The 23,897-nt window shown below is 54.8% G+C and overlaps 3 protein-coding genes across 11 annotated transcripts in view; 1 reads left to right on the forward strand and 2 right to left on the reverse strand.

Annotated features, from left to right (window-relative positions):
* DDA1 (DET1 and DDB1 associated 1) overlaps nt 1-23,897 on the reverse strand; it is a 44,345-nt gene that overhangs the window by 4,825 nt on the left and 15,623 nt on the right. Inside the window, exons 1-4 of one of the 3 annotated variants that reach the window (XM_050769877.1) lie at nt 19,487-19,490; nt 6,069-6,133; nt 973-1,053; nt 687-738 (exon numbers count right to left, since the gene is read on the reverse strand). In XM_050769877.1, coding sequence (XP_050625834.1) covers nt 687-738; nt 973-1,053; nt 6,069-6,071 — 136 coding nt within the window. In that variant the 5' untranslated portion in view covers nt 6,072-6,133; nt 19,487-19,490. Of the gene's footprint in view, nt 1-686; nt 739-972; nt 1,054-6,068; nt 6,204-19,486; nt 19,491-23,897 lie in introns of those variants that run through there. The other 2 variants (XM_050769878.1, XM_050769876.1) reach the window with 2 other exon arrangements.
* The window catches only part of MRPL34 (mitochondrial ribosomal protein L34), a 72,430-nt gene continuing 57,427 nt past the window's right edge, over nt 8,895-23,897 (reverse strand). For 3 of the 7 annotated variants that reach the window (XM_050769845.1, XM_050769846.1, XM_050769847.1), the window contains exons 2-3: nt 9,822-9,943; nt 8,895-9,601 (exon numbers count right to left, since the gene is read on the reverse strand). In XM_050769845.1, the coding sequence (XP_050625802.1) occupies nt 9,388-9,601; nt 9,822-9,886 (279 nt within the window). In that variant the 5' untranslated portion in view covers nt 9,887-9,943 and the 3' untranslated portion in view covers nt 8,895-9,387. Of the gene's footprint in view, nt 9,602-9,821; nt 10,387-23,897 lie in introns of those variants that run through there. The other 4 variants (XM_050769849.1, XM_050769848.1, XM_050769850.1 and 1 more) reach the window with 3 other exon arrangements.
* On the forward strand, nt 12,334-23,825 carry ABHD8 (abhydrolase domain containing 8). The gene is made up of 5 exons (XM_050769675.1): nt 12,334-12,560; nt 14,143-14,920; nt 20,805-20,975; nt 21,145-21,361; nt 23,120-23,825. Exons 2-5 carry the CDS (start codon nt 14,151-14,153, stop codon nt 23,288-23,290), a joined length of 1,329 nt encoding a protein of 442 aa, XP_050625632.1. The 5' UTR covers nt 12,334-12,560; nt 14,143-14,150; the 3' UTR covers nt 23,291-23,825.

Genomic DNA, 23,897 nt, shown 5'->3' on the forward strand with positions numbered 1-23,897 from the left:
TGGTGAAACAGGGTCTCACTATGTTGCTCAGGCTGGTCTCGAACTCCTGGCTTCAAGCAATCCTCCAGCCTCGGCCTCTCAAAGTGCTGGGATTACAGGCGGGAGCCACCCTACCCGGTGTGGAGTCTTTTTGAATAGTTAAACTAAGACAGCAGGACCAAGTCCTCCTGTGCTGTGGGTCCCTCCAGCTGGACCCCTCTTCCTGTCACTTTCACCCAGGCCTGGCTGGATCCCCAGCCCAGGCTCCTGTAGCCCTCTGCTGCCTCCCTGTCCAATAGAACTTGTCTTAGAACCAGAGTCCTCGCCTGCCCTCATCTGACAAGGAGGGGAAGGGGCCAGTGAGTGGCAGATGAGGGACAACTTGGGGGCCCCTTTGGGCTGGCTGTGGATCCCAGTGTGTCCCAATCAGGAGACGTCTGGGGAAAGCCAGGTTTCTGGCTGTTCCCAGGTGCTAGGAGTGGACAGGCATCCACGTGTGCATCCCCAGGCTGAAGCCCCCCCAGTCCCCCTCCTGCACCTCCCTGGAGGCCCTCCCTGACCTAACTGGATTCAGTAGCCAGCATGTGAACCCCAGCCAAGTCTATGGCCTGGGCCAGGGTTGAAGATAACCTCCTCGTGCCACGCTGCGGTCACCAAACCCCACCCCTCAGCAGCCAGAATGGGACAGACCGACAGCGGCCACTTACTCTGTTCAGATGGGTACTCTCGGGTGGGCAGGTAGACTGAGGGCCGTCGGTTCTGCAGGAGGGTTGGGAAGGGGTAGGTTAGGAGAGTGCAAGGGCCTGGGGTCTCCTCATCCCTCCACGCGGCACCCACCCTTCAGTGCAGATTGGAAGACACTCAAGAATGTGGATGGGGCTGGGCTTGAAGATCAGCCTCTGTTCCAGCCAAGACCCCAATCGGGGTACACAAGCTACCCCCAGGCCCCCTGGAAGTGCCCAGTCCCTCCCAGCCCCAGGAACACGCACTCACCGAGGCTTTGCACACGGAGTCCGCGTGAAATCGACTAAAATTGCTTTTGTTGTAGACAGGCAGTCCTTTCAAAAAATCTGCCTAAAAGACATGGAAGATGGTACATGAGAAAATAGGCAACGGGCCGGCTCATCCCTGAAGCACCTGCACGGTGCATCCCTTCTTCCCCGCTGTTCTTTATAGTTCAAGTTTTCCAGAACACACTCTTGAGCTGGCTGCTGGATACACTGCCGGGCCCAGAGAAAAGTAACCAAGCCAGGCTATGTGCACGTCCTCCGGGGGGTCCTCATGACAGCCCCTAACTAGGTAAGAGGTGGGGAAATTGAGGCTGCAAGAGAACAGGCCACTGGTTAAAAGTCATACCGCAGCAGGCTCACATCTGTAATCCCAGCACTTTGGGAGGCCGAGACGGGCGGATCATCTGCAGCCAGGAGTTTGAGACTAGCCTGGCCAACATGGCGAAACCTCATCTCTACTAAAAATATAAAAATTAGCCGGGCATGGTGGTGCACGCCTATGATCCCAGCTAGTCGGGAGGCTGACGCTGGGGAATCACTTGAACTCAGGAGGCAGAGGTTGCAGTGAGCCGAGATCATGCCACTGCACTCCAATATGGAGGACAGAACCAGACTGTCTCAAAAAAAAAAAAAAAAAAAAAAAGAAGTCATTTTCTTTTTTTTTTTTTTTTTTTTTTTTTTGAGACGGAGTCTCGCTCTGTCGCCCAGGCTGGAGTGCAAGTGGCTGGATCTCAGCTCACTGCAAGCTCCGCCTCCCGGGTTCACGCCATTCTCCTGCCTCAGTCTCCCGAGTAGCTGGGACTACAGGCGCCCGCCACCTCGCCCGGCTAGTTTTTTGTATTTTTTAGTAGAGATGGGGTTTCACCGTGTTAGCCAGGATGGTCTCGATCTCCTGACCTCGTGATCCGCCCGTCTCAGCCTCCCAAAGTGCTGGGATTACAGGCTTGAGCAACCGCGCCCGGCTTTTTTTTTTTTTTTGAGACGGAGTCTTGCTCTGTCGCCCAGGCTGGAGTGCAGTGGCGCGATCTCCACTCACTGCAAGCTCCGCTTCCTGGGTTCACGCCATTCTTCTGCCTCAGCCTCCCGAGTAGCTGGGACTACAGGTGCCCGCCACCTCGCCCGGCTAATTTTTTTTTGTATTTTTAGTAGAGACGGGGTTTCACCGTGTTAGCCAGGATGGTCTCGATCTCCTGACCTCGTGATCTGCCCGTCTTGGCCTCCCAAAGTGCTGGGATTACAGGCTTGAGCCACCGCGCCCGGTCAAAAAAGTCATTTTCAATCCAATGCTGTGAGTGACGTCTGGAGTGGGCCAGTGGCGGGACTGTCTGCTGCGAGTCTCTCCACAAGGCTTGCCCTAAACAGGGCTCTCCTGAGCTCATTATGTATGATCTCCTGACCCAACGAGGCAGGAGGTAGTGTCTCCCTATCAAAGGCAAGGACACAGAGGCAGAGAGGTCACCCAGTCTCAGTCAGAAAACCAGGGGCTGATTTGAACCCACATGTACCCCACCTCGGATTCCAAGCTCCTTCTCTTCATCATACACCTGAAAAGCAAGGGCTGGAGCCCCGGCAGGCTACAGAGCTGGGAGGGAGGGCCATCCCCTGATTCCTGAGGCCCAAGAGAGCTGCCCTGGGAGAAGCTGCTGTTCAATTTCCCACCATTCTCTGGGACAGGCAGGAGCAGCAGTGTCCCCAATTCTATGACATCTGGCCCCTCGTCTGCTGGTCCCTCTCGGGAAGCCGGAATGTGGCTGGGTGGGCCTCCCCCTCCCACCTGGGACGCAGCCGTCACATCTGGATGACCTACTGCCCCAGGACTAGTTCAAAGTCCCTCAAACCTGCCTCCCCTCCACCCTAGGATGCCAGCCTCAGCTCAGCCCCTGGCTGCGGGGCCAGCTTTATTCATTCAGCAAGTTCTGGGGCCCCAGCAGGCACCAGGGCACTGGACTGAGCCACCATGGACGTGCACCTGGCCTTGGGATGGTGTGGGGCAAAGAGCTGCACAGTGGACGGGAAGTGGCTGCAGGAAAGGGTGCCTCGAGGGCACAGTGTGAGGTGCAAGGCAGAGCTCTGGCCCATTTGGGGGATAAGGGAGGGCTGCCCAGACGCAGGGATAGAGGCACTAAGACCTGAAGGGTGAGGAGGGGTCCCTGTCCACCTTCGAAGCCCTGGCCTAGCTTGCCTCTGCTGGACTCCCATCACACACACCCTCTGCCACACACACCCTCTAGGAATGCCCCTCATGCCTCCATGTAGCAAATACCTGCTAACCTCCCCACCAGCTCCAACCCCCTCCCTGGCCCCTTTGCTCCCCCGACACTTTGGGAGCCTCTCCCAGAGCCTCCCTCACACCCCAGCGAGGTCATCTGTTTACACATCCGCCTCCCTGGCTGGACTGGTACCTCCCCGAGGGCAGAGGACAGGACAGGGCTGACTCAACCCTAGCCAGGCTCGCATGGGGCCCGGTGGCTGAGTGGAGAGAGCTGCAGGTACCCCGGGTTTTCTGCTCTCAATCCTGGCTCAGCCCGTCCCTGGTTGTGTGACCTGGGACGAGGGACCTCCCAGCCTCTGGGCCTCCCTGTGAAGAGAGGCATTCCAACAGGGCCACCTCCCAGGGTTACTCTGAGTCATAAGACAACAAGGGGAATGCTTTGCACAGAGCTCCCTTGGGGGCAGCCTTTACGATCAACATGTCTGCGTTGGACAAATGAATGAAGGCAGGGTATGTGCGGCCTTCCTGTCATGCTAAGCTGGAAAAGGAGACCTCGAGACATGGCGGGCAGGGGGTGGGGGAAACCTCATCTCAGCCAGACAAATGCCAGCCACGGCTGGGCCCTGGAGCCATCCATTACCTCAGCAGACACGCACTGGACACCTGTGTGCCCATCCCACTGCAGGTAGCCTGCCAGAGACCCAACAAAGAGATGAGGAAGAGAAGCGGTGTGCTGACAGCAAAGAATTGGGGAACCCCCAAAGTCAGGAAGGGCCTCCATCACAGGAGGAAGAGTGTTCTGAGCAGAAAGAGCAGCAGGTGTAAAGGCCCTGAGGTGGCAGGAACCTGGAGTGTGAGGAAGTGAAAACAAGGCCAGGATGGCTGAAGCTCAGAGTGGAGAAGAGACTGGAGATAAGGTCATAGAGGTGGCCAGGGGCCTCAGGGTGAGGAGGGGAGCCGCCAGGGTTCCTGGAGCATTTTATCGGCTAGAAAGTGGTATCATTTGATGCACATCTTTAGACGCTCCTTCTGGCCAGGCACAGCGGCTCACACCTGTAATCCCAGCACTTTGGGAGGCCGAAGCGGGTGGATCACAAGATCAGGAGTTCAAGACCAGCCTGGCCAATATGGTGAAACCCTGTCTCTACTAAAAATACAAAAATTAGACGGGCATGGTGGTGGGTGCCTATAGTCTCAGCTACTAAGGAGGCTGAGGCAGGAGAATGGCTTGAACACGGGAGGCGGAGGTTGCAGTGAGCCGAGATTATGCCACTGCACTCCAGGATGGGCAACAGAGCGAGACTCCATCTCAATCTCAAAAAAAAAAAAAAAAAAAAAAAAAAGCTCCTTCTCAGTCCCCATGCAGTGCCTCACACCTGTAATGCCAGTACTTTGGGAGGCTGAGGCAGGATCACTTGAGCCCAAGAGTTCGAGACCAGCCTGGGCAACACAGGGAGTCCCCATCTCTCCAAAAAGTACAAAAATGAGCTAGGTGGGAGGATCTCTTGAGCCTGGGAAGTGGAGACTGCAATAGGCTGCGATCACACACTGCACTCCAGCCTGGGCGCCAGAATGAGACCCTGCCTCCAATTTTAAAAAAAGCTCCTTCTGGTTCAGGTGAATTATGAACTGCCAAAGGGGTGAGAGCAAGGCTAGGAGACCAGGGAAGAAGCTGGGACAGGTACACAGGTGGGAGGTGGCAGTACCTGCAACAGGGTGTGAAGCCATGGATGAATTCAGGTGTTTTCTGAAGGTAGAGCCAATCTAATCCACTCATGATTGGATGAGACTGTACCAAGGTGTCAAGGACAACACCCAGGCTTGGGGACCCCCACACTAGGAACCCACCTTCCCATTTCCTTCCTGAAAAGGAGTCTTCCTTTCATCCCCACCACATCCCAAGGACTATGGATTGTGGGCTGGGAGTCTGGGTCAGGGGACAAAGTAGCCTCGACGTATCTCGACCAAGCTTCTCATCACTCTTCCCAGCCCTGAGGATGCCAACTAGTGGGGGTTGGGGAGAGGCTTTAGCTCTACTCTGAGGGTGGGTCACCATCCCACTTTTCAGGTGGGGAGACTGAACCCCGAAGAACCACCAGACCCAAATTCCAGGATGACTGAGAAACCCGGAAGGAATTTCAATGTTCCAACAGCCAGGTGGGGACGATCCACACTTCATGAACGTCACTGGCCTCGAGTCACCCAGCTCATCTGTTCAGCATTCACTATCCTAAGTCTTTTACGACGTCAGTTACCTAAATTGTCACCACCCTAAGAGGTTCAGACTACTGCTACCCTCATTTGACAGGGACAACCCATGTGGATCGGAGATAAAAGTTGCTCATTCTTAGGGGCGGATAAGGGCCCAGAATGGCGGAGGTGGGGTCAGGGCCCAGGGGGACCGGGACAGTCGGCGATGTCGCACTTCCTTTGGCGACAAAGCCCTGCATATCACGGTGCCAAGCCCCCTCCCCCTCCCCGGGACCCAGGCCGGCCTCCCAAATTCTCCTGAACTGAAGAGATCCAGGACCGGCGCGCTGAGGACGAGGCCAGACCAGGGGGTCTTACGGGACCCCATCCCCACCCCAGACGGTTTCCGGGGGGAGCCGCAACCCGGAAATGAATGAGTTGTCAGGGCCTGGCATCCTGGATGGGGTCAGGGGTCGGAGAAGGAGTGGCAGTGGGATCATCAGGAAGCTCTCGGTAGGGTCCGGGGGTCGAAGGTCACAGGTGAGTGGGAGGGGCGGGCCAAGCCTGAGGGGGCCGGGCAGGGCGGAGAGGGGCCTAGGGGGATACTAGAGATGGGTGGGACCACGGCGCCATTTTGTCGAGCGGAGGGGGAGTAGAGGCCTGGAGGCCATACTCACCATCTTCTGTTTCCTCCGTCGCCGCCTCGGCCGCCGCCTCAGCCTCCACCGCCGCCACCACAGCCGCCTTCTAAGCCGCCGCCTCACAGTAACTTCCAGCCACGGCACAGCCCACACTGATGGCGCCACCACCCCCCCGTCATTGGTGCGCACTCTAGCCCCGCCCCCACATATGAGCGCTTTGCACGCTCCCATTGGCCTCATCCAGCTAACTCATGCGCCCATTGGTTGCCACGCCTCCTCCCATTGTGGTCAAGTTCGGTTGAAGAAGCAAAGCCCCGCCCGGTACTTGGAAGCAATGGAAAGTGAGACCCGGAAGTGGGCGGAGGCCTTGGCCCTGAAGTCTCTTGGGAGTTGTAGTTTACAACTCCCCGAGCCTCTCTAGAGCTTTTGCGTATCTGTTTTTAAGATGAGGGGGTCGGCCGGGTGCGGTGGCTCACGCCTATAATCCTAGCACTTTGGGAGGTCGAGGCGGGTGGATCGCCTGAGGTCAGGAGTTCGAGACCAGCCTGGCTAACATGGTGAAAGCCCCATCTCTGCGCTTGTAATCCCAGCTACTCGGGAGGCTGAGGCAGGAGAATCACTTGAACCCGGTAGGCGGAGGTTGCAGTGAGCCGAGATCGCGCCATTGCACTCCAGCCTGGGCAACAAAAGTGAAAATCAGTCTCAAAAAAAAGAAAAAGAAAAAAAAATGAAAGGTCGGCTGGGCGCAGTGGCTCACGCCTGTAATCCCAGCACTTTGGGAGGCCAAGGCGGGCGGATCACGAGGTCAGGAGATCGAGACCGTCCTGGCTAACACGGTGAAACCCCGTCTTTACTAAAAATACAAAAAATTAGCCGAGCGAGGTGGCGGGCGCCTGTAGTCCCAGCTACTCGGGAGGCTGAGGCAGGAGAATAGGGTGAACCCGGGAGGCAGAGCTTGTAGTGAGCCGAGATCGCGCCACTGCACTCCAGCCTGGGCAACAGAACGAGACTGTCTAAAAAAAAAAAAAAAAAAAAAAAAAAAAATTCCGGGCACGGTGGCTCACACCTATAATCCCAGCACTTTGGCGGATCATGAGGGCAGGAGTTCAAGACCCGCCCGGGCAACAAGAGCGAAATTCCCTCTCCAAAAAAAAAAAAAGATAGGGGGGTCCCACTATGTTTCCCAAGCTGGTCTCAAACTTCTGGCCTAAAGCAATCCTCCAGACTTGACTTCCCAAAGTTCTGGGAGCCATCGTGCCAGCATCTTCTTGTGTTTATCACATTTTTAAAGCAGCCCTAGAAGAGGAAAACCATAACACTCCCTATCCCCTCCTCAAGACCATCTTGCTCAAACACCTCCCATAACTCCCTAGTATTCAATCCCACCTCCTTGACCCCATTTATGGGTACCTGCAGCCTTCATTGCCCACCTGTGTCCTCACCTCTAACCAATTCCTCCTACATCGGGGCTCTCCCAGACCTTGCCATTTCCTCCAAGACTGCATTCTTCAAAAAGGCAAGTCAGATATCTTCACTGAGGTCCTACAGCCCTCACAATCCCCCTCCCAGCCCTGACACTGCTGTGTCCAAACTGTCTTCCTGACTTCCAGGGCAAAGACTGGGCACCCAGCACATAGCAATTGCACAGTGAAGTTGCTAAGTGGAAGCTACTAAGTATTATTACTCCAATAGCAACAGAGCAGAGGAGAAACCAGCACTGCATTTTATAGGCGACAAACGCACCCCACAGAGCTAAGTCCTTGCTCAAAATCAAACATCCCCAAGGGACAGGCAGAAGATTCAAACTCCTTACGGGCTGGAGTTCGAGATCAGCCTGGCCAACATGGTGAAACCCCCCTCTACTAAAAATACATAAGTTAGCTGGGTATGGATTAGTAGCGCCTGTAATCCCAGCTACTGGGGAGGCTGAGGCACCAGAACTGCTTCAACCCGAAGGCAGAGGTTGCAGTGAGCAGGGATCCGACAACTGCACTCCAGCCACGCCAGCCTGGGCGACAGAGTGAGACCCTGTTTCAAAAACAAACACCCCCCCGGCCACACACACACAGTTTTCCACCAGCCTTCCTAGACCTATAAAATTTATGACACAGGCTGGGCATGATGGCTCACACCTGTAATCCCAGCACTTTGGGAGGCCAAGGCAGGCAGATCACCTGAGGTCAGGAGTTCGAGACCATCCTGGCCAACATGGTTGAAACCCCGTCTCTACTAAAAATACAAAAATTAGCCGGGTGTGGTGGTGGGCGCCTATAATCCCAGCTACTCAGGAGGCTGAGGCAGGAGAATTGCTTGAACCCGGGAGACTGAGTTTGCAGTGAGCCAAGATCGTGCCACTGCACTCCAGCCTGGGGGACAGAGCCAGACTCTGTATCAAAAAAAAAAAAAAAAAAAAAAGCGGACGCGGTGGCTCACACCTGTAATCCCAGCACTTTGGGAGGCTGAGGCGGGTGGATCACCTGAGGTCAGGAGTTTGAGACCAGCCTGGTCCACACGCTAAAACCCCGTCTCTACTAAAAACACAAAAGTTAGGCCGGGCATAGTGGCTCACGCCTGTAATCCCAGCACTTTTTGAGAGGCCGAGGCAGGCGGATCACCTGAGGTCGGGAGTTCCAGACCAGCCTGACCAACATGGAGAAACCCCTCTCTACTAAAAATATAAAATTTGCCGGGTGTGGTGTCACATGCCTGTAATCCCAGCTACTTGGGAGGCTGAGGCAGGAGAATCGCTTGAACCCGGAAGGCAGAGGTTTCGGTGAGACAAGATCGCCCCATTGCACTCTAGCCTAGGCAACAAGAGGGAAATTCTGTCTCAAAAAAAAAAAAAAAGTTATGACATGTAAGGCAACTGGAACTTTGAACATTTATTACACGTTTAACAATATTTCAAAATTATTGATAATTCCTTTGGATGTGATACGCTTTGTAATTATATTTTAATGAGCTCTCATCTTGGAGAGATACATTCTTTCCGAGATACAAGAAATATTTATAGAAGAAATCATCCGATGCCTGAGATCAGCTTCAAAAGAACCAAGGATGGGGCAGGGACGGGTTGTAGGTGGTCGGTAGTCAGGGCTGTGTACTGGGTACAAGGAGGTTCGTTGTACTGTTCTTCGGTCTGTTGCGCAGGTTCGAAATGCTTCCTAATTTAGGCTTCCTAAAAAGCCTAAAAAGGGACTTGGCAAGCTCCCATGCAGCCTTCAACCCCACAATACGGAGAGCACTCAAGTCCGAGGCGTTCCTGCTCCCCAGCTCCCTGCAAAAACAGCGCCAGGCAAGGTCGCGAGGTGAGGGCGATGCTTCTATGGGGGTCCCGCCGACAGCATCGCGATCCTCAATGGCTCAGCGACTTGCGGCCCTTGAGCATTCGGCGAAGGATGACCTGGACGCCGGCCGGCGTGCTCAGGCGCCGGACCCAGCCGTGCTTGTTCTTCCGTTTGATGTTGCTCGGCTGATACTCGTTTCCGCGAGTCTTGCCCCGGGCCTGCTGTGGGGTGGGGAGGCCCCAGGCGTCCGGGAACCCCAGCCAGGCCCGGGGCTGGAGCCACCTGCGTGGGTAGAGGGAAGGCGAGAAAGGTCAGACGGGGTGCTGGGTGACCTCGGCGCTCAACCTCTCTAAGCCTCTGCTCCCGGGGACAGAGCCTGGCTGCAAAATGCGCTCCATAAATGCGCAAGTCACTGGCAAGTCATGGGGGCAGTGAACAGTAGCGCCAGCCTCCGATGCCCTTATTCCCAGATTTGGGGAAGGGTTCCCCTTTGAGGACTTACCTGCCACCCAGCAACGCTGCCGACCTACTCGTGGGGCCCAACAGGGATCCAGCCAAGAGAGCCATATCCTCAGTGGGTCCGCCAGGCCCGGCCGCCGGCGATTCCGGAGCCCAGAAGCGCCCAACCCTGGAACAAAGGATTATGGGAAGTGTAGTTTCTCCTAACGTGCAAAAACAGGCCGTTGGGGAAAACCCTGAAGTTGTAGTTCTGCGCCTGCGCAACAGAGGCGCGCCAGTCTGTCCGCGGGGCAGGGTTCTTCGTACAAACCAAAAGGTAGCCGGCGAACGGCGCCTTTTCAGCACGCGCATGCGCACAAGGCATTATCTCCCGCAGTCAGTTGGGAGCTGTGCTGCAGCTGTCTCTCCTGTTGACCGGCAGAGGGTGCCCCGCGGTGGCCGGGCGCAGCTGGTGGCAGCCGCAAGAAGCGGCTGGTTGGTCTTAACCACCTCCAGCTGGGCAGATGGCACACAGCTGGCTGCCAGCTTGTCCTGGCTGGAGCCAAGTCTCCGCCTCTTGGCAGGAAGCCGAGGAGGCCTGAGTTCAAGCTCGCTGGGTGTCCTTGGGATGGTCCCTGCGCCTCTCTGGGCTTTCTCGATCTGTAAAACTCATGGATTGCAAGCTTGTCTTTGACAATCTTGCCTCCATTTAGGACCCTAGAAGAATTTTCCTCTGTTGTTAGAACCAAAAAAAGAAAAAGAAAAAGAAAAAGAAAAAAGGAAGAAAAATTTTCTGATACTCAGATCTGAACCCCTCCCCTACTCACACACTATCCTTGGCTCTCCATTTCCCCAAGTAAAACCTGCTCAACCCTTCCATCAGGCATGCAAAACCCTGTACACACACCATCTTACATTTCAGCCACGCCCTCCTCTCTGCCTGGTGTTCCCCATCCGCCCTTTAAAAATCCTCTCCTCTCCTTCAAGGGCTGAGTGAGGTGTGGCTTATGCCTGTCATTCCAGCATTTTGGGAGGCTGAGGAGGGAGGATCCCTTGGGGCCAGGAGTTTGAGACCAGCCTGGGGACATGGTAGCAACCACATATAGCCTCAAGTACTCGGAAGGTGAGGTGGGAGGATTCCCTGAACCCAGGAGTTCCAGGCTGTAGTGAGCAATGACAGCGCCAATGCACTCCAGCCTGGGCAACGGAGTGAGATCCTTTCTCAAAAAAAAAAAAAAAAAAATTGGAGTCCTCTTCTCTCAACCGCTGTCCATTCTTCTGGCCCAGCTGCCTTCCCTTGACTCTCTCCCAAGTTCAGGGGCTTCTCAAGGGCCAGGGGCCTGGGGCTGTATCCCTACAAGTGCCAGCTTGGGGTTGATACAGAGAGGTGCTTGCTAAATGAATAAACTGTATAGTCTCCCAGAAGTGCCCTTAGTGGGCAAGAGTAGGTGTCTGGACAGAATCCAGCTCTGGCAGCAAATTCCAGGGGATGGGAGTGGCCAAGCAGCAAGGAGCATTTAACCCCTCGTCCCCCGAAGCCCATCCTACCTGTAGCATCATTTAGCAAAACATCACCACTACAATAACGCCCATAATATATGGAGCACTTGTTATATGCATGACACTGATGAGTGCTTTACCTGCATGGTAAACTTATGAGAGGATTAATTTCATAAAGAAATAAACAGAGGCTCAGGAACGTGAAGTAACTTGCCCAAGGTCACACCTCAGCAAAGGGCAGAGGCTGGATTTGAGACCTGAGCTCTCCCGAGGGCCTACCGTGGCCCCGCCGGCACCACAGAGCTGGGATGCCTGCCTCTTGCTATCAGCCCTCCTCAGAACCATGGCAGCCATAGGTTAAATCGGCTGATTATGAAATTCAAACTCTCTAATTACCCACAGCTCTAAGACTTTCCTTGAAAGCTTTAGAGAAGCCCGTCACGATGGCTCACGCCTGTAATCTCAGCCCTTTGGTGAAGCCGTAGGCGAGAGGATTGCTTAATGCCCGGAGTTCGAGACTAGTCTGGGCAACATAGCGAGACCTCGTCCCTACCAAAAAAAAAAGGGGGGCAGGGGATGGGGGTGGGGTGAGGGAGGTTAGCAAATAATGGTTCCCAGGGCTTGGAATTACACAGCCTTGGGTTCAAGTCCCAGCTTTGCCCCTTGCTTGATTTATGTTCTTGTGCCCTTTATGAGCCTCAGTTTCCCCACTGGAGACTGGAAAAAGATCTTGGAGTCTCTGCTTCTAGAATGGAAAGGTCGATACGGAGAGAAGAGTGTGGGAGCCTCGTTTGGAGAGGAACAGGACAATTCGGAGGCAGGGGCTGGGAGGCAGGGGCTTGGGAGACCCATTTGCAGAGAGAGGGCCCCGGCCGCGCACTCCCAGGCGTCCCTCAGACTTTAGACTGCAACCCCCTTCTCCGCCTTGAGCCAGGCCCCATCCTCCCGCAACCTCGGTGCACCACCAAAGGGGCGGGGTTGTTGCTCCCAGAGCCCGCCTCCACTCCGGAACTGCCGCCTCTGATTGGGCTTGTAACTAGGCCAGGTCAATCCGCAGCTGCGATAGGCCGAAGTGCCCGCCCGTCGGCACATGGCTCCGCCTACTCGGGGGAGGAACTTAAAGGGCCGGCTCTTTCCGCGGCCGCGGGATGCCCCTGTGCTGACCGCCGGGGGCCGGTGCCCGCCCGCGTAGACGCACCTGGCCTGACCCCGCGCCACCATGTAAACGGCGCCAGCAGGCGGACGCTGGCTTCTCCGCCTGGGACCCCTCCGCCCCGACCCGGGCCCCGCGGCCCTCGATGAGGTGAGCGGGGAGCGGGCCCCAAAAGGAGAGATCGAAGCCCCGGGGCCTCCACTTCGGAGGAGTGGTGTCCACCAACCCCGCGTTTGGGCTCCTAGGAAGCCACGGAGCCCCAGTGGGCTCGACCCCGCTGCAGGAATGACGAACACCTGGAAGGCGGGGGCCAGGGGCGGGGAAGCGGGACTGGGGTGGCGCCTGTGCGTTGCCCTCTGCAATCCGGGATTAGGGCCCCACTCGAGGTGCGGGGCACAGTCTGCTTCTCCTCCAGTATGTCTGGGGCCACTGCGGGCTCAGTCTCGGGCGTGCGTTACCTTAGCGGCGCCCAACCTGGGGTAGGGGGCAGGCAGGCAGTTGGCCCCATCTCCAGGCCCTAGACACCTAGACAATGGGGGTGCACTGCTCGGGTATCCCCCCTTAGGTTATGTAACCGCCTGTGGTTGCCATGGACACGGGGGCGGGGGTGGCCCAAGGAGTGGGATGGAGGCTTGGAGGCCCCCAGCCAGGGCCTTGCCTTTCCCATCCTCTTCTCCACCTCCGAGGACTTGTGTAGCAGATCCCCAGAATCCAGAGTGCCAAGGAGGAAGTTCAGAGTCTAGCTTCCTCTCAGAGTATCTGGGTCTCAGCTTGGCCCTCTATGAAACAGACCTCGGCTCACCCCGGTCTAGAGGAGCTAAGCAAGGCTTTCTGTGGCTCAGTTCCCAACCCCCTCTCCCAGGGCCTCATCTTTCAGGAGTCAGATTCAGAGCCAGGAGTCTCACTGGGGGCTCACCAAAGATTTGCACATTTTAGATGCCTTAGGAGGCCATGGGGATATGTGAGTTAGTGAGTGTATACCTGGATGAGTTAGTGAGTTAGTGCATACCTGAATGAGTAAGTTAGTGTATACCTGAATGAATGACTTAGGAGGCCATAAATGGTATAAACTCCAGCTTGTGGGGAGGGGGTGTCTTCAGGCTGGTCCATGTTTGCCAGAATGTCCCCTTCTCCAGGAACATCCCCCACCAGACCCCACCACCTTCCCTGTGGACACCCTATGGGGTAAGCCATAGCCACCTCTTTCTCTCTGAGGATAGACTAGGTGGCCCAGGAGGGTGTCTGACTACCACAAAGGCACTGCCCAGACCAAACATCTCAGGGCAGAATGGCTCACACCTGTAATCCCAGCACTTTGGGAGGCCGAGGCAGGCGGAACATTTGAGGTCAGGAATTCAAGACCAGCCTGGCCAACATGGTGAAACCCCATCTCTACAGAAAATACAAAAATTAGCTAGACATGGTGGCACCTGCCTGTAATCCCAGCTACTGAGGAAGCTGAGGCAGGAGAATCGCTTGAACCCAGGCGGGGGAGGTTGCAGTAAGCCGAGATACTGCCACTGCACTCCAGCCTGGATGACAAAGTGAGACGGGCTCAAACACACACACAGACACACACACACACACACACACACACACACACACCCCTCAGTGCCATGGCTCACTTGCTCTGGCGCTCCCCAAACTGGAGTCTACAAGGGTTCTGCTAACGCTCAGGGTAGAGGGTTCTCATTGAGACAGCACCTGAACTGGCTGCTGTCCCCACTCACAGGACACACCATGCTGACCGGGGTGACCGACGGTATCTTCTGTTGCCTGCTGGGCACGCCCCCCAACGCCGTGGGGCCATTGGAGAGCGTCGAGTCCAGCGATGGCTACACCTTTGTAGAGGTCAAGCCCGGACGCGTGCTGCGAGTGAAGCATGCAGGACCCGCCCCGGCCGCTGCCGCACCTCCGCCATTATCCGCATCCTCGGATGCAGCCCAGGGGGACCTTTCTGGCTTGGTCCGCTGTCAGCGCCGGATCACCGTGTACCGCAATGGGCGGTTGCTGGTGGAAAACCTGGGCCGAGCCCCTCGAGCCGACCTCCTGCACGGGCAGAATGGCTCTGGGGAGCCGCCGGCCGCCCTGGAGGTGGAGCTGGCCGATCCAGCGGGCAGCGATGGCCGCTCGGCCCCCGGCAGCGGCAGCGGCAGCGGCAGCGGCAGCGGCAGTGGCAGTGGCGGGCGGCGGCGGCGAGCCCGGCGCCCCAAGAGGACCATCCATATTGACTGTGAGAAGCGCATCACTAGCTGCAAAGGCGCCCAGGCCGACGTGGTGCTGTTTTTCATCCATGGTGTCGGCGGTTCCCTGGCCATCTGGAAGGAGCAACTGGACTTCTTTGTGCGCCTAGGCTATGAGGTGGTGGCTCCTGACCTGGCGGGCCACGGGGCCAGCTCTGCGCCCCAGGTGGCCGCAGCCTACACCTTCTATGCGCTGGCTGAGGACATGCGAGCGATCTTCAAGCGCTATGCCAAGAAGCGAAACGTGCTCATCGGCCATTCCTACGGGTAAGTGAACCCTGGCACGTGGGGTGGGGGTGAGGGATGGGGGTCAGCAGGGACTGACAGTCACAAAATACTGAGTTTTTGGCTGGGCCCTGTGGCTCACGCCTGTAATCCCAGCACTTTGGGAAGCCGAGGCGGACGGATCACCCGAGGTCTGGTGTTCGAGAACAGCCTGGCCAAGGTGGTGAAACCCCGTCTCTACCAAAAATACAGAAATTAGCCAGACATGGTGGCACGCACCTGTAGTCCCAGTTACTGGGGAGGCTGAGGCAGGATAATCGCTTGAACCAGGGAGGTGGAGGTTGCAGTGAGCCAAGATTGCACCACTGTACTCCAGCCTGGGTGACAGAGTGAGACTCAGTCTCAAAAAAAACAAAAAACAAAAAACTGAATTTTCAGTCCAGATGCCGCTGATGCCTGTAATCCCAGTGCTTTGGGGGGCCAAGGCAGGAGGATATCTTGAGGCAAGGAGTTCAAGACCAGCCTGGGCAACATAGGGAGACCCTAGCTCTGCAAAAAGTACAAAAATTAGCTAGGTGAGGAGGTGCACACATATAGTTCCAGCTACTTAAGGGGCTGAGGCAGGAGATCGCTTGAGCCTGGGAGGTTGAGGCTGCAGTGAACTGTGATCACACCACTGCACTCCAGCCTGGGCAACATGGCAAGACCCTGTCTCTCTTTAAAAAAAAAAAAAAAAAAAAAAAAAAAAGGGCCAGGCACAGTGGTCCACACTTGTAGATGGATCACTGGAGATGAGCCTGGACAACATGGCAAAACCCTATCTCTTAAAACAAACAAACAAAAATCCTAATTTTTCCCCTTGAAAAAAAATCCCATTTTTTATTATTTAAGTTTTACTTTTTCTTTTAAATAGAGATAGTGTCTCACTATATTACCCAAGATGTTCTTTAACTCCTGGGTTCAAGTGGTCTTCGCACCTCAGCCTCCCAAAGTGCTGGGATTACAGGTGTGAGTCATTGTGCTCAGCCTTAATTTTTTCTTTTTTCTTAGATGGAGTCTCGCTGGGTCCCCCAGGCTGGAATGCAGTGATGAGATCTTGGCTCACTGCAAGCTCCACCTCCCAGATTCATGACATTGTCCTGCCTCAGCCTCCTGAGTAGCTGGGACTACAGGCACCCGCCACCACACCTGGCTAATTTTTTGTATTTTTAGTAGAGACAGGGTTTCATCATGTTAGCCAGGATGGTCTCGATCTCCCGACCTCGTGATCCTCCCTCCTCAGCCTCCCAAAGTGCTGGGATTACAGGCGTGAGCCACCGGGCCCAGCCAATTTTCAAGTTTAAAAAAAATTATGTAGAGATGGCGGGGGTCTCATTATGTTGCCCAAGCTGGTCTTGAACTCCTGGGCTCAAGCCATCCTCCCTCCTTGGCCTCCCGACATGGTGGGATAATAGGTATGAGCCACTATACCAGGCTGAAAGCTCCCATTAACATATGTGTTCAGACAGGGATTTCCATCATCACTGATATTATTTCACATTGTTCTAAAGCAGTGTTGCTCAGGCCAGGTGCAGTGGCTCATGCCTGTAATCGTAGCACTTTAGGAAGCCAAAGCAGACAGATCACTTGAGGTCGGGAGTTCAACACCAGCTTGGCCAACATGGTGAAACCCCATCTCTACTAAAGGTACAAAAAATTAGCCAGGCATGATGGTGTGTGCCTGTAATCCCAGCAACTCGGGAGTCTGAGGCAGGAGAATCACTTGAACCTGGGAGGCAGAGGTTGCAGTGAGTGGAGATCACACCACTGCACTCCAGCCTGAGCAACAAGGTGAGACTCCGCAAAAAAAAAAAAAAAAAAAAAAAAAAAAAAAAAGCAAAAAGCAGTGTTGTTTAATCCCAGCACTAACATTTTTGGCCAGGTTATTTTTTTTTTCCTGTGGGGGGCTTTAGGATGTTTAGTAGTATCCCTGGCTTCTGCACAGTTGATGCAACTACACAATCTAGTGTTGATCATGACAGTCAAAAATGTCTTCAGAAGTTGCCAAATGTGCACTGGTGGGCAGAATTACCCCTGGCTGAGAACCACTGCCTTAGACTAAGTTCAAAACTCAGCTGCCCTGGAGATCCCTGTGCATTCAGGAAGGGCTCATTGGAATCCTGTAAATTCTAGGCATTTACAAAGGCATAGGTTACTGAAATTCACTCCTGCTTAAAGGGCAGGTAATATAACCTAAAACTTACCAATAACCCTTCCATGGAAGGCTTGGTCCCCAGGGCTTGACCACTACCAAGTGGCCTCATTCTTTCCCTTATCCAGGAAGAAAGGCAAGATTGGAACAGCCAGGTGGGTTGAGCACCACTGTTTTAGAGATTCTAGCCTATGCAATTAGACAAGAAAAAGAGGCCGGGCGCAGTGGCTCACACCTGTAATCCCAGCACTTTGGGAGGCCGAGGAGGGCAGATCACGAGGTCAGGAGATCGAGACCATCCTGGCTAACACGGTGAAACCCCGTCTCTACTAAAAATACAAAAAATTAGCCAGGCATGATGGTGGGCGCCTGTAGTCCCAGCTACTCGGGAGGCTGAGGCAGGAGAATGGCATGAACCCAGGAGGTGGAGCTTGCAGTGAGCCAAGAACGTGCCACTGAACTCCAGCCTGGGCAACAGAGTGAGACTCTGTCTCAAAAATTTTAAAAACAGAAAAAAGAGAAAAAAAGAAAAATAAATAAGTGGCCAGGTGTGGTGGCTTACACCTGTAATCCCAACACTTTGGGAGGCTGAGGTGGGAGGACTGCTGTAGCTGAGGAGTTGCCAAAGACCAACCTGGGCAGCATAAGCAAGATCTTATCTCTACAAAAAATTAAAAAGTAAAAAAAGAAAACAAGGAAGTTACATAAGTATCTAAAAGAAACGAATCCAGACTGAGAGGTAACAGCTCTTATTTGTTTATATTTGTTTATATGATAACATACTCAAAAGTTGATGCTTATGATAAAGTATTCCTCTAATTAAATGAGCATCCACCTGCCAGGCACAGTGGCTCACACCTGTAATCCCAGCACTTTCAGAGGCTGAGGCAGGCAGATCACGAGGTCAGGAGTTCAAGACCAGCCTGGCCAAAATGGTGAAACCCTGTCTCTACTAAAAATACAAAAATTAGCTGGGTGTGCTGACAGGCACCTGTAATCTCAGCTACTCAGGAGGCTGAGGCAGGATAATCATTCGAACCCATGAGGCGGAGGTTGCAGTGAGCCGAGATTGCACCATTGCACTCCAGCCTGGACAACAGGGCAAGACTCTGTCTCCAGAAAAAGAAAACAAAAAACACCCACCTATAATAGTTCCCATGACCCCATAACAATGCTATGAGGTCAGCACATTTACAACTTCAGGAATGTGGAGGCTGAAGCTCAGAGAGGTGAAGCAACCTGCCCAAAGACATACAGGAAGTCCCCGACACAATCACGTCTGCCTGACTCCTGTCTGTATCCTTTCTTCATTATGGCAGGGGCTGGCAAACATTTCCTTAAAGGGTCAAATAGCGAATATTTTAGGTTTGCAGGTCATACAGTCACTGTTGGAACTTCTGATAAAACTTTATTTAGGAAACATTTTTTGGCCAGGCACGGTGGCTCACGCCTCTAATCCCAGCACTTTGGGGGGCCAAGGTGGGCAGATCGCCCAAGGTCGGGAGTTCGAGACCAGCCTAACTAACATGGTGAAATCCCGTCTCTACTAAAAATACAAAAATTAGCCAGGCATAGTGGCGGGCGCCTGTGATCCCAGCTACTTGGGAGGCTGAGGCAGGAGAATCGCTTGAACTCGGGAGGTGGAGGTTGCAGAGAGCCGAGATCGTGCCACTGTGCTCCAGCCTTGGTGACAGAGTGAGACTCTGTCTCAGAAGAAAAAAAACAGAAAACAAAAACTTTATTTAGAAAACATTTTTCAGATCTCCAAAAGTGTTAACTGTATTTACAAAAGCAAATGACTAGCCCAGAGGCCATACATAGTTTGCTGACCCCTGCTTTAGTAGGAATGAGGAACTGAACTTTGGGGGCTCCTCAGGCCATGCCCTTCCATCTTGTATAAGGAAGACAGATATGTCTTGCCCAGAGGCAGGTGGTGGAACATCCTAAAAAGGAAGGGATAGTAGGAAACCGTGACCTCCTCTGGGCAGCCAGAAGCATTTGTTTAATCAGATTGCTTTCCTAACACTTGCTGATAAGTAATTCTTACTGCTTTCGGGTCATGGTGACTTTCAGAATCTGATGAGAGCCAGGCACGGTGGCTCTATAATCTCAACACTTTGGAAGGCCAAGGTGGAAGGATCACTTGAGCCCAGGAATTCAAGTCCAGCCTGGGCAACATAGTGAGACCCCCATCTCTACAAAAATTTTTAAAAATTAAAATAAAAAGTCTGGTGAAGCTTCTGAATCCAGATTCTCTCTTCAAAATAAGTTCTATCCTCAACACTCAATCTCACACTTTCACGGTATTTGAGAGGCCGCACCCATCCCTCACCCCTTCAGGTGTCCATGGACCCCAGGGGAAGAATCTTGGCTTTCAAGGTTCTTCTTGAACCTTCTGGGTAAGGGGAGGACACGAACCCCCTCACCAGGCTGGGTGTCACAGCTCACACCTGTAATCCCAGCACTTTGGGAGGCTAAGGCCAGAGGATCGATCGCTTGAGCCCAGGAGTTCAAGACCAGCTTAGCCAACATAAGCTTAGCCAACATAAGGAGATCCTGTCTTTATAAAATTTTTTTTTTTTTTTTTTTTGAGCTGAAATCTTGCTCGTCGCCCAGGCTGGAGTGCAGTGGCACGATCTCGGCTCACTGCAAGCTCAGCCTCCCAGGTACTTGCCATTCTCCTGCCTCAGCCTCCCGAGTAGCTGGGACTACAGGCGCCCGCCACCATGCGCAGCTAATTTTTTGTATTTTTAGCAGGGACGGGGTTTTACCATGTTAGCCAGGATGGTCTCGATCTCCTGACCTCGTGATCCGCCCGCCTCGGCCTCCCAAAGTGCTGGGATTACATACATGAGCCACTGCGCCTGGCCATAAAAATTTTTAAAAATTAGCTGAGCATGGTGGCACATGCCTGTAGTCCCAACTACTCAGAAGGCTGAGGTGGGAGGATCACTTGAGCCCAGGAAGTCAAGGCTGCAGGGAGCTATGATTATGCCACTGCACCACTCCAGCGTAGGTGACAGCAAAACCTTGTCTTAAAAACAGAACAGGCCAGTCCCAGTGGCTCACGCCTGTAATCTCAGCACTTTGGGAAGCCAAGGTGGGCAGATCACTTGAGGTCAGGAGTTCTCGACCAGCCTGAGCAACATGCTGAAACCCTGTGTCTACTAAAAAATACAAAAATTAGCCAGGTGTGGTGGTGAACGCCTGTACTCCCAGCTACTCAGGAGGCTGAGGAAGGAGAATCAGTTGAACCTGGGAGCCAGAGGTTGTAGTGAGCTGAGATTGCATCACTGTACTCCAACCTGGGCAACAGATTGAGACTCCGTCTCAAAAACAAAAACAAAAACAAACCAGGCCAGGCGCAGTGGCTCATGTCTGTAATCCCAGCACTTTGGGAGGCCAAGGCGGCTGGATCACCTAAGGTCAGGAATTCAAGTCCAGCCGGACCAACATGGTGAAACCCCATCTCTACTAAAAATACAAAAATTATCTGGGTGTGGTGGTGTGCGGCTGCAATCCCAGCTACTCGGGAGACTGAGGCAGGAGAATCGCTTGAACCCAGGAGGCAGAGGTTGCAGTGAGCCAAGATCGAGCCACTGCACTCCAGCCTGGGCGACAGAGTAAAACTCTGTCTCAAACAAAAACAAAACAAAACAAAACAAAATGGTCACTGCTTGTATCCTGCTGACCGCCTCCCTTCAATCCTCCCATCACCCCACCCATTCCGGGCAGTGTCTCTTTCTGCACATTCCTGGCACATGAGTACCCAGACCTAGTGCACAAGGTCATCATGATCAATGGCGGGGGCCCTACGGCGCTGGAGCCCAGCTTCTGCTCAATCTTCAACATGCCCACCTGCGTCCTGCACTGTTTGTCACCCTGCCTGGCCTGGAGCTTTCTCAAGTGAGTGCCCCCATCCCAAAGGCCGTGATCCTGGCCCTGGCGAACCCAGGCGTCTGCTCGAGTTGGACGGGAGGGGGGCTGTACTGCTGGGAGGAGGGCTGGCATCGGGGGCACCCCGCGGCAGGCGGGCTGGCGTGAGAGGCTCTAGCGGTGCCTCTACCACCACCAGGGCCGGCTTCGCCCGCCAAGGAGCCAAGGAGAAGCAGCTGTTAAAGGAGGGCAACGCTTTCAACGTGTCATCCTTCGTGCTCCGGGCCATGATGAGCGGCCAGTACTGGCCAGAGGGCGACGAGGTCTACCACGCCGAGCTCACCGTGCCGGTCCTGCTTGTCCACGGCATGCACGATAAGTTTGTGCCCGTAGAGGAAGACCAGCGGATGGCTGAGGTAGAGGAGGGCACCCGGGGCGCCACAGCTACAAATCCCCAGGGTGCAGCCCAGGAGGGGCGTGGCCTCTGCGGGGGGCGTGGTAGTGTTTGGAGGGCGTGCTTTCTTCCCGAAGGGGCGTGGTCGCCGGGTGGGCAAGGTGTCTAGATGCTGCATCTTGTTCTGACCCCAGGCAAACAGGAGCATTAGGTCTAGCATCAAAGGTATAATCTAGAAAGCAGGGCTGCCCTGGACAGGTGTTAGCAATTATGCACCGTTCCCCCACCGCATGTAAGAAGGCTCTCCTCACAGCGGAGGATTTGTATAAGAGACCGGTGACTATATAGTTCTAGGAGACCGGCACCAGGGGATCTTTAGATTAGAAACTCTAATTAGCGAGTTCAGATTAGAAAGGGTCTGGGGATCCTTAGTACTTAGAATAGCCTTGGATACTAGCCGGGCGCGGTGGCTCACGCCTGGAATCCCAGCACTTTGGGAGGCCGAGGCGGGCGGATCACGAGGTCAGGAGATCGAGACCACGGTGAAACCCCATCTCTACTAAAAATACAAAAAATTGGCCGGGCGCAGTGGCGGGCGCCTGTAGTCCCAGCTACTAGGGAGGCTGAGGCAGGAGAATGGCGTGAACCCGGGAGGCGGAGCTTGCAGTGAGCCGAGATCGCGCCACTGCACTCCAGCCTGGGCGACAGAGCGAGACTCCGTCTCAAAAAAAAAAAAAAAAAAAAAAAAAAAAGAATAGCCTTGGATACTAGCCTGGCGAGGTGGTTCACGCAGATAATTGCTGCAACTTGGGAGGCTGAGTGGGGCAGATCGGTTGAACCCAGGAGTTCAAGGCTGCAGTGAGCCATACTCGCACCACTGCGCTCCAGCCTGGGCGACAGAGCAAGACCTCATTTCTCGAAAAAAAAAAAAAATTAAAGTATAGCTCTGTACTGGTGGTTCTTAACTAAGGAAGATTCTGTCCCCAAAGGACACGTGGAAATGCATGGAGACATTTTTGGGTGTCATGACTGAGGGGGAGGGGGTACTACTGGCATCTGGTGGATGGAGGCCAGGGATGCCGCTCAACACCCTACAAATGCGCAGGATAGCAGCCCCACACCAGCTACCTCCCACCCCCACCAGCAAAGAATGATCCAGCTCCTAATGTTGGATCCTCCTCCGGGTCAGGCGCGGTGGCTCGCACCTGTAGTCCCAGCACTTTGGGAGACCGAGGCGGGCAGATCACCTCAGGTCAGGAGTTGGAGACCAGCCTGGCCAACATGGTGAAACCCCGTCTCTACTAAAAATACAAAAATAAGCCGGGTGTGGTGGCGCGTGCCTGTAATCCCAGCTACTCGGGAGGCTGAGGCAGGAGAATCGCTTGAACCCAGGAGGCAGATGTTGGAGTGAGCCGAGATTGCGCCACTGCACTCCAGCCTGGGTGACAGAGCAAGACTCCGCCTCCAGAAAAAAAAAAGAAAGAAAGAAAAAAGAAAATCCTTCTCCGGGCGTGCTGTACACACTTAATAAATGCTGGATGCCTGAATTCTGGATAAATGCCTGAATTCTGGATGAATGCTGGATGCCTATTTCGGCTCCAGCAGGGCGACAGGCCATCCTCTAGCTCCCCCTTGAGTGGAAGTGGAGAGATGCAGGGTAGATGGGAGGAGGGACTTTTGGATGCTGCGGGCCAAGTGTGGATGGCGGAGTCCCAGGGAAGCCTGGCCTCTCGCTCCACCCTCCTGCCCCCGCCTACCCTGAGCCCCGCGTCTTCTGCAGATCCTGCTCCTGGCATTCCTGAAGCTCATCGACGAGGGCAGCCACATGGTGATGCTGGAATGCCCCGAGACAGTCAACACGCTGCTCCACGAATTCCTGCTCTGGGAGCCCGAGCCCTCGCCCAAGGCTCTGCCCGAGCCACTGCCGGCGCCTCCAGAAGACAAGAAGTAAACGCCGGGTCGGCGGGGCATCGCTTGGTGAGCACAGCCGCAGCAGGAGGAGGCCGGAGCCTGCGCCGGGTCTGCAGCGCAGACCACCTGGGCGGGCCGTTCGCTCCGGTGGGCGGGGCCAGGTCAGGGAGACGTCCCCAGGCTGGCTGGGCGGGGCGTGGCATCTGAGAGAGCCCAGCGGACACTCCGCTCTCTGCTTCGGTCCCGCGGGGCCCATCGGCGTTTCGGGGTTGCAGCCGGGACCCTCGCGGAAGATGACCTTGTACAGAAGCTCTCCCCCACTTTCCCCACGACGCCACGGTCGAGGCAGGCCCCCCACCCCGCTCTCTGTCTTCCGTGTCAGCCGTGCTTGATCCTGGGACCCACGATCCCCACGGGGACCCTCGGGGCCCCATCCCGTTGCCCGAGACCCTCCCTACCCCCCATTCCTCGGCGCTGGGAGCTATTTTTGTCCAAGGTGGGAGGGATGGGGGGGCTAGCGCCACCGAACCTGCACATCTCAACCTGTAACTCAATAAACAGAAGTGACAATCGGAGTCTCCAGACCTGTGCTGGGTGACCACAGGGCAGGGTGTTCACCGCCCGGAGCCTCAGTTTTCCCATCTGCA

Source organism: Macaca thibetana, chromosome 19 (genome assembly GCF_024542745.1).
Source record: "Macaca thibetana thibetana isolate TM-01 chromosome 19, ASM2454274v1, whole genome shotgun sequence".
Classification (NCBI taxonomy): domain Eukaryota; kingdom Metazoa; phylum Chordata; class Mammalia; order Primates; family Cercopithecidae; genus Macaca; species Macaca thibetana.

Coding starts and splice junctions, on each gene's coding strand:
- ABHD8 (XM_050769675.1), top strand. CDS start 14,151: ATGCTGACCGGGGTGACCGACGGTATCTTCTGTTGCCTGCTGGGCACG. Junction 20,976..21,144: donor CTGGCCTGGAGCTTTCTCAA/GTGAGTGCCCCC, acceptor TACCACCACCAG/GGCCGGCTTCGCCCGCCAAG. Junction 21,362..23,119: donor AAGACCAGCGGATGGCTGAG/GTAGAGGAGGGC, acceptor CGTCTTCTGCAG/ATCCTGCTCCTGGCATTCCT.